Raw genomic sequence first — 11,985 nt, forward strand, 5'->3', positions numbered from 1 at the left:
TAAAACACGCACTCGATTAAAGTGTGATAAAATTTAAGGGCCGGAGAGAGTACTCCATTATGCAGGAGTAAATAAATTGTTTTAACCTGAGATTCTACATAAAAATATTTTATATCGTGATTATATTAGTTTTATAATTTTATTATTATTATTATAAAGTAATATTAGACTGAAGTAATTTTTTTTAGATATGTATGTTTATAAATTATACTTTGTAAATAAATCAGTAAGAGGTGGTGTTATAATGCTATTTTTTCTTAAATTGCTAACTAGTTAAATTATCAACCAACTGGGTGTTTGGTTTGCAAGATTGTATCCAAGATTAAATTTGTAGTGTGTTTGGTTAATGAGATTCAACCCCACAACTCAACCCTAGATGAATAGTTATGGGTTAATTAGTCATAGCTAACTCTTATGACTAAAATAATCTCACAACTCAATCCTAGATTATATCTAGGAAACCAAACAGTCCCAAGTGTATTAAAGTATTATAACAAATTTATATTGACATTTTAATATCAATGTCAACTCATTTTATTAAAATATCAACTAAGTTTATATTGACATTTCAATATTATCGCATTGACATTTTTAATATCAACGAGTTAGAAGAGTTAGGCCCTTAAAAAAGTTAGCAACAAAACATACCAGACCCGAAAATTAGCAACACATCACAAATCAATATATTTATATGTCAAACTTTAGAGTTTAGGGATCGTTAATACTCCAGTTTATTCAAAATTATATAAACCCGCTATATCCTCATTTTTCATCAACTACCATAGATAAAAAAAAAGTGAAACCCCGTTCCGTACCTATTTTGTCTTCCTCAACGTAGTACAACTCTGTTTTACAGATTTCCATACATTATTCTTAAATATCTAACCCTAAAATTTAGCTGCAATCTCCCCAAAGCTAAGCACCGAATCTCTTCATCACCTCATTAAATTCCCAAATATTTTTAAATTGAGTTGGAAATTCAGTTGTTAAGTGTAGATTTCGCCAGTCTCATCGATGGCCGCGAGTGCTAATAATCCTTCAGGCGCTAAGAGAGATGGCAACACCAACAATAATAATAACGGCAACTGCAACAGAAACGGCACGGTGCCGGAAAATACCAGCGGCAGCGGCAGCGGCGTGTCAGCCCAAACCTCACTCCGCCATAACCCGGGCATATCGCTTGATTGGACGCCAGAGGAACAATCGACGCTAGAAGATTTACTTACCAAGTCAGCCTAATTTTACAATTCTACTGCTTAATTAAGCTGTTAAGGATTTCTGCAGTTTGCTGTTGTGCCTTTTTCTGCCTTTTGATTATTTCTGATTGAAGTTTGGAAATAGGCAGGATGCACTCGCAAATGAATAAGAAATAGAGAGTGGACGTAAAGCTTGTGCATTCATATATAATTTAGGCCATAATTGTAGTTCCTTAAGAATTTGAAGCTTGACCTCCAGTAGTTCAATTTATAACAAAGTTTCTCTTTATCTTATGCCAATTTTTGATTGTTTATATTAGAGATCTTTATATTTTATTAGTTTCAGGGCTGATGATGTGTATTTTTTGAGCTTTTATATCAATGGACTAATAACACACAAGCTTAATAAATGAACTCTAAAATTACAACCTTTCTGCAAGAGTACAAATGTAGTTGTAGTAAAAGAGTGTCGAATCACAGAGTGGCGTAGGTTATTTAATTTGAGAAAGATAAAATAAAGAGATGATAAAACAAACAAAAATAAAAAAATACAAAAATTAGAAAATAGGATAAGAAGAAAGCATTGCTCCTATATGTCTCGGGCATATGAATTGGGATACTTCGATGGATTACTACGATAAAGACTATGCTTAAGAGGATTAAGTTTATTTCACGCTCCCTATCCGTTGAACACTTCAAGGGAATTGTATACCTAGGATAAGCCAGTGTTGTCAAAATGTCGTTCGGGTCGCTCGGGTCGCCCGGGTCGCCTGGGTCGAGACCATCACCGCCCCAACATGGGTGGGTCGATCGAGATACAGGGTCGCCGCTGGGTCGGCTGGGTCGAGTGGGTTGCCTGGGTCGAGTGAATCGCCTGGGTCGCCCTAAACACATGCTATCTCTGATTTTCTCAAATCTCTCACATGTTTTCTGACTCTCTCAATCACAATTCTCTATATATATGCATGCACCACATCAAACTTTTCAAACCTACTTTCTACACTTTAGAATTCGGCCTCTTCACTTCTAAACAAATAAACAATTCAAAGATCTGTTTCTGCCACCCTTCATATATTCTCTTGTTTTGATATTTTCAGACAATGGTTTCAATTATTTATTGTGTTATGACTTATGAATTGTTTTGATATTTTGATCATTTCTATTTTCCATTTTATCTCTATTCACATGAATTGCGTCTACATTTATATTATTTGATATATTATAAACATTAGAGCAATATATTTATTTTATTTAATATTAAAAGGCAAAAAAATTAACCTAGCTTTGTGGGTCTCTCGACCCCGTCGACTCGTCGACCCGCGACCCGAATTTTCACCCCATCGACCCGGTGCGCCCCGCGACCCTAACAACACTGGGATAAGCTGAACACGTCTCCCAAGTTCTACTCACTAACCTATGATCACTACTAGGTCGCGTAGCAAGCTTTAGATTAGTTTCTTCAATTGTCAAACACGATAATTATATCATATTAACCTAATGCCCACGCGGAAGCGCAGCAGACACCAAATCAAATTTACAGATAAAAACTATCGATCCACTCGAGACTATCTCTCTGAACAAGTATAAAATCTCGAGTTCCTTGCATATGAGTACTGGCCAAAATCTAAGCTAAAGAGACATTAGAATAATGGCTACAAAATTCTACCTATCTAGACGTCTCAAGATTAGTAGAATGATTAAACAATTCATAAACAAGAATCACACATAAATTAAACCATAAAAATCATCAAAGTATCCAACAATTCACCCTACAACATATTCGGAGCAACAAAGGAGATCTATCCAAACATACTAAAATGAATTACACCAAAAGAACCGTGAACTCCATGGTGTTCTCCAACTCTAGGATGATGGATGATCTCCCAAATGGAGATTTGGATCGTGGCTTCCTCCTCTCTTTTCTTTCTTCCTTCTCCAATTTTCGTCCGCAAAAACATCCCCCTTTTTTCCTAAACCGTCGGCACCCTTTTCTTCTTTCAAGCCCAACTGCTACAGTAACTGCCAACTTGCAGTTAAATTTGAAACACCCGGCCGGGTGGATTTTGAAACTGAAAAATCACCCGGCCGGGTGACAGAAATTCGACCCTTGCTGGACTTCGCAATGCCTTCTGGACCTCACCCGGCCGGGTGGAATATTAACTCCACAAATTCACCCGGCCGGGTGATATTAATTCCTCCTCTTCTGGACTCCGTCTTCCTTACGAAACGCATAATATGGATTAGCAATTCGAGGAACTCTCAGAAGCATGGGGATTGATTCTCCACCGGCTTTATCACCTTCAGCAACCTGAACGATATTAAAAAATATATATATAAAGTCATGACTACTGAGTTAGCAAGAGTTCAAGAGTAATGCTGATAACATTGACCGAATCTAATTATTGATATGATCATACAGGTCAATTAGTGATGAGTAAGCACCAGGAATAAATTGAGGTAAGCCAGATGGGGTAAATTACTTAAATATCCAAAGCTGAGGAAGCAACTTAAGTAATTTACATCCTAAATAATGATGAAAACATGATTTGATGAGTCGTAATTTACATATAAATGCATAGTCTAAGGGGACAAAATGTAGGAAATATGCTTCGTATCAGCTGAAAATTTATTTGAGTCAGTTAATCACAAATCAATTTTAAACATCTATTATCTGGTATTGAAGATTTGGCTTGCATTGCTTATTTAAGAATGATAGAACATGTGTAGGAATATGCCCTTTCACTTACTAATATTCAGACAATTTAATACACATAAGATCAAGCTTTAGAAAGCGAATACACTGATTAAAAATGAACTGGTTCTGATTACCTTGATTGCTTGGTTGTTTGTAACATAAACTGCCATACTCCATGCAAATTTACCGAGTTATTTTGTTCTTGCAAAAGTTGAGAAAGTGATATCCATTTGTATGATGTTTCTTGGTCTATTATATAGACAAAGGCTTTAAATTCTTGTCCCTTGAACTTTACAGAATAACTTATGTTCAGTTATTATTATATTCATCTAATGGTTCAACTCTGAAACCCTAAATAAGCTAACTTGGTCAAATTGATGAGGTGAACTTATGATTCTAATTTATAATAGGTTTGAATTAGAATGCTCCTATTTCATACCCCAGTTATCTTTTTCTAATTCAGATTTTAATATATGTTCATTTATTGGACCTCTTTTGCCAGTGTTTCTGTTAATTTTCTGAATTGATTTTGTTCTTAGCCTATTTGCATTAGTTGTTTCAATTTGTTTTCTGGTGAAGTTCTTGAGATCTAGCTTTGTATTGCATCTTGTAGATAATATTTCCCTTCTGCAGATATGCCTCTGAACCCAACATTATCCGGTATGCCAAGATTGCTCAGGCATTAAAAGATAAGACAGTCCGTGATATTGCATTGCGTTGCAGATGGATGAATGTGAGCTATATTTTGATGTACAAGCTTGAATATTTCTGAACTTCGTTGTGAAGCATCAAAATTAAATACATTCAGTCATTAAGCTTCACTCAATTATTTATAATGACTATTTAATTAGTAACACGAACACTGATCAAATTCTGTAACACCAGAAAAGTAGTCGCATTCACTGTCATTTCAATTAATTTTGAGTTTTAAACCGCTTAATGCAATCAATGAGGTTTATCCAAAGGCCATAATGTTTAATTCTTGTTTCCCCTGAATTTTGAGATGGTGAAAGAATATTGTTTAACTTAAAATTTCAATAACTGATTATTAAATCCTTGAGAAATAGGGCAATAATAATTGTGATTTAGTGCATGTCGATTTAAATGTTATGGTTTGTGGTTGTAAAAGTGGGCCTCACCTTCATTCATGGCATCAGAATATTAAGACTAAGGAAATTAGAAGGGATATTCTAGAATGAATTTGAACTATAAACCCAGTGTTATTAAAAAGCGGAGATGGCGGCGCCGTGGCGGATGGCAGTGGCAGTTTCTAGGCTCAACGCCACCTCCACCATGTGATATAGCAGTTTACTCCCTTTTTTGAATGGCGGCCGCCATTCGCGAAGCGCCGTGGCAGGATATGGCTTTCATGGCGGTCGAGATGCCTTTTTAAAATGAATATTCTAGAACTCCAAATTTTAAGCCATTGTAAATTTGGTAGTTTGGATTATGAAGACATGAAGTTGTAGGAATCATTGCCCATTTCAGAGACCACCCCTCTTGGTTGTATATTTGTGTATATGGATGGTAGATGCTACATAACCAACACGATCCTGTATTTTAATCAGCAAGAAGCATTCACCAAAGTCTGGTTTTTGTTGACTTGAATGGCTCACTTTTTTCAGAAAAAGGAAAACGGCAAGAGAAGAAAAGACGATAACAATTCGAGGAGAAGTAAAGACAAAAAGGTTCATGCAGTAGTTTGTGCTACTACGATCCTCAGATATGTGTTAAATTGTTAATATCTAACATAAATACTGTCTTATCGTGGTCTTTTTTCCACTGTCTTATTTGTCCGGCAATATGGTGCTTTTCTGGCCATTTCTTAAGTACCAGTAATCAGGTCGTTAGACTTGGAAATTAGTGATTTATAGCCTTTCTCGAGAGCTGCTTCTGAGTGAACCATTTGAGAATTATTTTATTTAAAAAAAGTTGAGCTGACCAAATTAGAAATGTATACTGAACAGGAGAAATGTATTTCCTGGGTTTGAGCGACTCTGATTCACCACATACAGAATGTTTTGTGTTTATATAGCTATGGGTAACACATGGACTTGAACAGTTTTAGGTTTGATAAATGATGCCTGTCAGTGTTTCAAGATGAGATTATTGTAAATCACGTTGAAGCATTACTGATCTCTGATGCTTCTTATTTTTGCAGTCAAGTTAATCAACATAAGCTTGGAGGCTTATTACCTGAATCTCATTTTCCACATAGTAATATTGTTTGATTCTTCGGATTAATATGTGGCATTTCTAGTTAGATTATTATTTTTTTTTTAGGGACAATCCTTTTTTGAAGGTATGCGACCATGAACTATATTTGTTGCAACTAGTCTGGTGTTAGAGTTAAACATGGCCAAAAGTTTCTTGTTCTTTTTTCTTGTCGGAATTGGCAATTTGAATTGGCAATTTGTTGAGTTCATCTAATGTCTGACATTTATTGCAATATGATTTTGACTTCACCTTGATGTTTCAGGAAAAAGCAATAGATTCATTACCAAAATCTTCTCAAGTAGCAAACCATACAAATGGCCTGCCATATGGTCAGCCGATATTGATGGAAAGTGATGATGGAATTTCATATGATGGTTAGTCCTTGCTCTAACATATGATGTATATTCATTGGGAAGATCAAACAGTTTTTCTGGGATGTCACGGCATCGCGTAGATATTGTTTTCAGTTAGGTTTTATGTTTTCACAATTTTGTATTTCCAAAATATTTACTACCCTCCTCTTGATAGACCTTGAATGTGTTAGATTTTTCACAACCCTCCCCTGCTGTACCATCATTCCCTGGAGTTTGAATGTTTCAAAGACAACTTAGTAGGATTTGTAACTTCTTGGTCTAGAAATACTTGCTTCGATTAACTTAGAGCTGAATATATTTCCCATGCCTTTGAGACTCTTGAATACTTGCTGGATTTGAGTTTTGATTCTAGCTGATGCATGTCAGGATCATACAAAGTTTTCAACTATTTTTCAGTAGTGCAAGAAGCATCCCAACTAACAGAATGATGCCATTGACTTTATTAGCCTTTACAGTCAATTTTCTAAAGAACAGATTGTTTGAGTATTATCAAAAGATGCGTGCTTATCTTGTCATAGATATGTGCCACAGTGTATATCTAAGTACCGTTAATTTGGTTAATTTCAGCTATTGGTGGAGTCACTGGACAGCTTCTTGAGCAAAGTGCTAATGTCTTGGATCAAATTTCTGCCAATTTTTCTGCTTTTAAGGTAAAGTGGATTTACAGTAAGATTCCCAATTTCCAGAAGTTTCTTTTAAAAAAATTGTGAGTTGAATAGTTCTCTACAATTCTACATCTTAAATGGACAGCACGATAAGAATCAGTTTATTCTTTGTTCATGGCTAAAGCTTGATTTGTTATTTGACAATTATTCTGCAAGTCCAATTAGTTTGGCTGGACAATATTTTGCTCATCATTCTTTAATCATGGAATAAGTTGTCCAATATACAAAGTTATATGCTGTGGACCTAAACAAGTACTATTAAATTTTTGCTTCCAATAAACAATATCTGGTGTCTGGTTGACGTGCCATGGGAAGTTGTCATAATCGTCTAGATCAATATGAGGCAAATGATCAGCAAATAGATTGCTCTGAAGTTTTTGGATGAAAATTGAAGCACATGCTTTTAAAATAATGTGTTTATGAGTTGTTCAACGCTCTACTTGAACAGCTTGTACCTATATTATAGATAAACTAAATGCATGTAATTAGTGCTTATAACTGTTTTGAGGCCATTTTAACTAACTTATAGCTTCTGCGTTCTAACTTTCTATCACTGAGTTTGTATCACCTCTGCTATACTGACTGTCCTTCGCTTCTCTTTCCCACTTGCTTTGCCAAATTGCCATTACATTACAGTTTTATTACGTTACTTCTCAATACTTACTAATTTTTAAACGACTAATTTTTAAACGACTAACTCTGTAAAATGGATGAATATAATACATACTCTGTCCCACAAAATAGTGCGCACTTTCCCATTTTCGGGTATTCCTCAAAATAGTGCACACTTCTTTACTTTTCATTTTTGGACACAATTTCTTTACACTTTAGCCTCATTTTGTACTATTATTTACAAAAAAAAACAAACATGTCCCACTATTTTCTACACCAACTAACATGAAAACAAGAAAGTGGGCCCTTTCACCACTCACAAAACACTACTTAACTTTTCTTAACATCCGTGCCACGCTTGGGCGTGCACTATTTTTTGGGATAGAGGGAGTATATTCTAATTAAAAAAATTAACTTCCAAAAGTTTGAACACGTTGTAGACTGCTGGACTTATGATTCATTAACGAGGATCTGATTTGGATATTATAGAGCTGCACAAATAACTTTCTTTTATTTTTCTTATACTGCTTACCTTTGTTGAGGAGATGGTTTCAGCTTTTCAACCATATGATGGGATATTATCTGTTCTTTTCTTTTCTTTTTTAATTTTTCCTACAGGTCCATGAGAACATCGACCTCTTCTGTCAAGCTCGGAAAAATATCCTTTCAATCTTAAATGAGTACGTTCTATACTTTATGTATTCCTTTTCGAAGCACGACCATTTTCTGAGGCATCCGTGTGAGATTAAACTTGTTTTCTACAGTTGACAATACTGTTCTTTTCATATGCTTTTTATTGTCTGCCTGTTCTAACCATGCCTCAAATGATAGTAAGAACAAATTATGCTTGCTAATGCTTCTCTTCTCTAATTGTGGAGTCATTTTCCTTCCTTTTGTTGAACTTTGCTTTGCTGGGTTTCAGTGGATTGGAAATGAAAATTTTCTAAAAATTGATCCAAAGTTTTCACGCGTAAAACAAGTTTTTTCTTTTCCTCAATATTTACTTTGTTTAATCATGGACTGCTTTGCAGTTTCTTCTACCACTAGTGAGGTTTCTTAAAATGCAAACTTAGATCAGCCTTTCTAGGATCTGTAATGTACTCACACTCCCGTGGCATCACAAATATTCGGTGAAGGCGTGTAACACATGTATTTTGTGATGATGTTAACAGTGCAACAAACAATGAAAAACAATTATCATAAAATAATAGTACAAACTAAACTGTCACCATCAATGTGGGTATTTGGTCTTTCCTATTTCAAAATATAAATTGTCGGATATTACGGTTACAATTTTGACAAAATAAGGGATTGATCTGATTTCTCCAATGCAGCTTCCATGACTTGCCAGAGATAATGAAGCAGATGCCACCACTTCCTGTCAAGCTGAACGTAGATCTGGCCAACTCCATTCTTCCTCAAGCACCCACGGTCAATAACTCTTGAGATACATCTGTTTTCTTACTGCAGATTCTGACTCTCCGTAGTTATGGCGCCCTGTGAAATATTTATTAGAAAAAAAATTCTGTCAGTCAACTATGCTCTCGATGGAAGTCCCCAGATTTTCATCTTTAGAGCCCAGTTATTGTCGCTGTGACTTGTCATTTGTAGTTGAATTCTTCTTTTTCGCCTTGATTTTCTCCCGTCTATCTGAAGTTACACGCACTGTGAATATTTCAAGTAAAAGAAATAGTTACGGCTTCCTCCCAGGTGTTCGTTCAATCTCCAGAGCGGTGTTGCAACTAGTCATTTGTGGATTTTCCTTTTCGGCTTCCTCTTTGTTCAGAGATATACACCTGTTATAGTGTACTATAGAACTCATTTTTAGCTTTGTAAATAACTGTGGGGTAAGTTAATGAAATATGTTCTCTTCATTTGAAGGGCATTTGGTGTGGTTTAAAGAATGTCACTGTTGTAGTTGTGTACAGTTTAAAGTTTAGCAGGGTCATAATATGCATTACTTATTTCTGAAGCTGACAAGAATTTTCAAGTGAACCAAACTTGAAAGAGAGAACCTTGTTGCTGGAAGCTTGGCACTTACATTGGACAGTCTCCATTTCCAGAGTAGTCAAGATCGATCCTCGCAAACCTTCTAATGCAATTCTCCCGAACCTACACTCACCACAACCAAAAAATCTAAAAAATAGTAGTATGAGCCAAAAATAAACGGATGTACGATATTTCCATTTTGAGTAAATGTCAAATATGGTCTTAAACATATAACGTTTTTACGATTTTAGTCCTAAACATTACGTGTTGAATTATTGCATCCCAAACATTTAAATTCGGGCCAAAATCAATCCATTTTGGACGGCAGCATCAAAAAGTAACGGTCAACGGCTGTTAAGCCAATTTTGACCGAATAAAACATTTTTATTAGATTTTTAATTATTTTAAAAATAAAATTTATTATTCTAAAAAAAATTAAATTAAAAAAAGAGTAAATGTCAAAATTGGTTGTAAACGTATATTAATTTTATGATTTTGGTCTTAAACATTATCTTTTGAATTTTTACATCTCGAACCTTTCAACTCGGATCACAATCGGTCCAAAACTAACTGTTCCATTAATTTTTAATAGTCAATATTTTTAATCTCTATTTTGATCAAATTAAGCTGTTAATTTAAAATTTTTAATTATTTTGAGATTGAAATTATATATTCTAAACAAAAATAAAAAATTATATTACGTATCTCACCCGCTCTACGCCGCCACCAAAGCGTAAGCATCTCCTCCCATCCTCCGCCGTAAACAACCACCGTGGGGACGGAGGGAGTGCTATCTTCTACCTCTCGGTACTGTCCCTCACTCTCATTTCCAACTCAAAATTGAGGAAAAACCCCCAAATTGGAAACCACAGACATCCCGTCTCTCTCTCTAAATTGAAGATTCACATCGCCGTCTCCGCGCGGACAGCGGACACCGCCGCCACAGCTCGCACCACAGCCGCCGACATCTCCGCTTCGTTGAGCTGCTGCTGCTCGCTGACTGACGCAACGAGTTCAGCCGCCCAGGCCCGGCCCCGCACACGCCACCGTTCACTGCTGTTCGGGTAGATCAATTTGCCGTGGAGTGGTCAGCTGCTGCAAAAAAAAAATTTATTTTTGTTTAGAATATATAATTTCAATCTCAAAATAATTAAAAATTTAAAATTAACCACTTAATTTGGTTAAAATTGAGATTAAAAATATTGACTGTTAAAAATTAACGGAATAGTTAGTTTTGGATCGATTGTGATCCGAGTTAAAATGTTCGGGATGCAAAAAGTAAAATAAGCATATGTTCAGCACTAATTTTGGCTTTTAGTCTTAAAAAAATCAAAACCTTTATCCTTCTCACTCTAAATTAAAAAAAAAAAAACTGCTAACATTCTGCACGTGTGCCGTCACCGGAAATGAAACCGGTGCCAGAGCAAATGACAATACGTCTTTCGAGGCTGCTTTAGTTCGACGGCGGATAAAAAAATCAACGGGCGAGGATGAAACTAGAGCGAATTTCATCATAAAATGGACGGTCAGACGAAGATCACTCGAACGAATTCCTCACTCCTCCGCTCATCTCCCACCATCCGCTCATCCATCCACAGCTTGTCTTCGGTGAGCAAGACGACGCGGAGGATCTCGAGGAGCAGAAGCCGCACAGCAGGCCGCTTCCACCTTCGGTTCGCTCCGGTGCGGTGGCACCTGTGGCCGCCGCCTTCCTCCTCTACGCGCTCTTCGCCTTCTTCACTTCGGACGATTTAGCCACCTCGGAGAATCTACTCTCAGCTTTAATTTTCGTCGGGATTTTCATGTTTTTGCTCTCGAGAAACAGGGGTTTAGTGAGCAGGAATGTCAATTTCTTCAAGCAAATCTGCGATGAGTATGAGAAGAGGTTAGGGTTTTTGCGTTCGAAGCCTGTGCAATGGTTCATCGGCGATGCGGAATCGGAGAAATTGGAGAGTAGGAAGATTGTTCAAGAAGGTTTGGAGTTTTACCGCAATGGCGATTTCTACGCAGGGGAGTTTCATAAAAGACGTGTAACGAACACCCCATTCTATTTCATTTTCTTTTTAATATTATTTGTTTTTTCTTTTAAATTTTTTAAAATAATCAAGGACATATTTAGGGAGTAAGTAATCATACTTAGCAGCTTAATTTGGTCAAAATCGCCGATTGTGATCCGAGCTGGGGTCGCTAGTAATTTCACATACTTGAGGGGCACTTAGCAAAATAAAAAAGAGGTA

At 36.2% G+C, this 11,985-nt stretch overlaps 1 protein-coding gene and 1 long non-coding RNA gene across 3 annotated transcripts; one reads left to right on the top strand and one right to left on the bottom strand.

Annotated features, from left to right (window-relative positions):
• Window positions 1-771: 771 nt before the first annotated feature.
• On the top strand, window positions 772-9,660 carry LOC121745265 (uncharacterized protein DDB_G0287625-like). Of its 2 annotated transcripts, XM_042139095.1 has the most exons (7): window positions 773-1,229; window positions 4,525-4,624; window positions 5,517-5,579; window positions 6,371-6,482; window positions 7,050-7,132; window positions 8,378-8,439; window positions 9,094-9,660. In XM_042139095.1, the coding sequence occupies exons 1-7, from the start codon at window positions 1,015-1,017 to the stop codon at window positions 9,203-9,205; spliced, it is 747 nt and encodes a 248-aa protein (XP_041995029.1). In that variant the 5' UTR covers window positions 773-1,014; the 3' UTR covers window positions 9,206-9,660. The 2 variants fall into 2 exon arrangements, with proteins under 2 accessions (XP_041995031.1, XP_041995029.1); XM_042139097.1 differs by lacking the exon at window positions 5,517-5,579 and having other exon boundaries at window positions 772-1,229.
• On the bottom strand, window positions 9,415-11,805 carry LOC121745267. Its single transcript, XR_006038798.1, has 4 exons — window positions 11,129-11,805; window positions 10,459-10,843; window positions 9,801-9,871; window positions 9,415-9,555 (listed from the first exon to the last, which is right to left on the bottom strand). It is a non-coding gene; the product is annotated as an uncharacterized LOC121745267 (long non-coding RNA).
• Between the last annotated feature and the right edge of the window lie 180 nt (window positions 11,806-11,985).

Source organism: Salvia splendens, chromosome 8, assembly GCF_004379255.2.
Source record: "Salvia splendens isolate huo1 chromosome 8, SspV2, whole genome shotgun sequence".
Lineage (NCBI taxonomy): Eukaryota > Viridiplantae > Streptophyta > Magnoliopsida > Lamiales > Lamiaceae > Salvia > Salvia splendens.

Bases quoted from the DNA above. Each gene is read 5' to 3' on its own strand.
- LOC121745265 (XM_042139095.1), top strand. From the start codon at position 1,015: ATGGCCGCGAGTGCTAATAATCCTTCAGGCGCTAAGAGAGATGGCAAC. The intron at 1,230-4,524 runs GTCAGCCTAATT...TCCCTTCTGCAG, and splicing joins CTAGAAGATTTACTTACCAA to ATATGCCTCTGAACCCAACA. The intron at 4,625-5,516 runs GTGAGCTATATT...CACTTTTTTCAG, and splicing joins TGCGTTGCAGATGGATGAAT to AAAAAGGAAAACGGCAAGAG.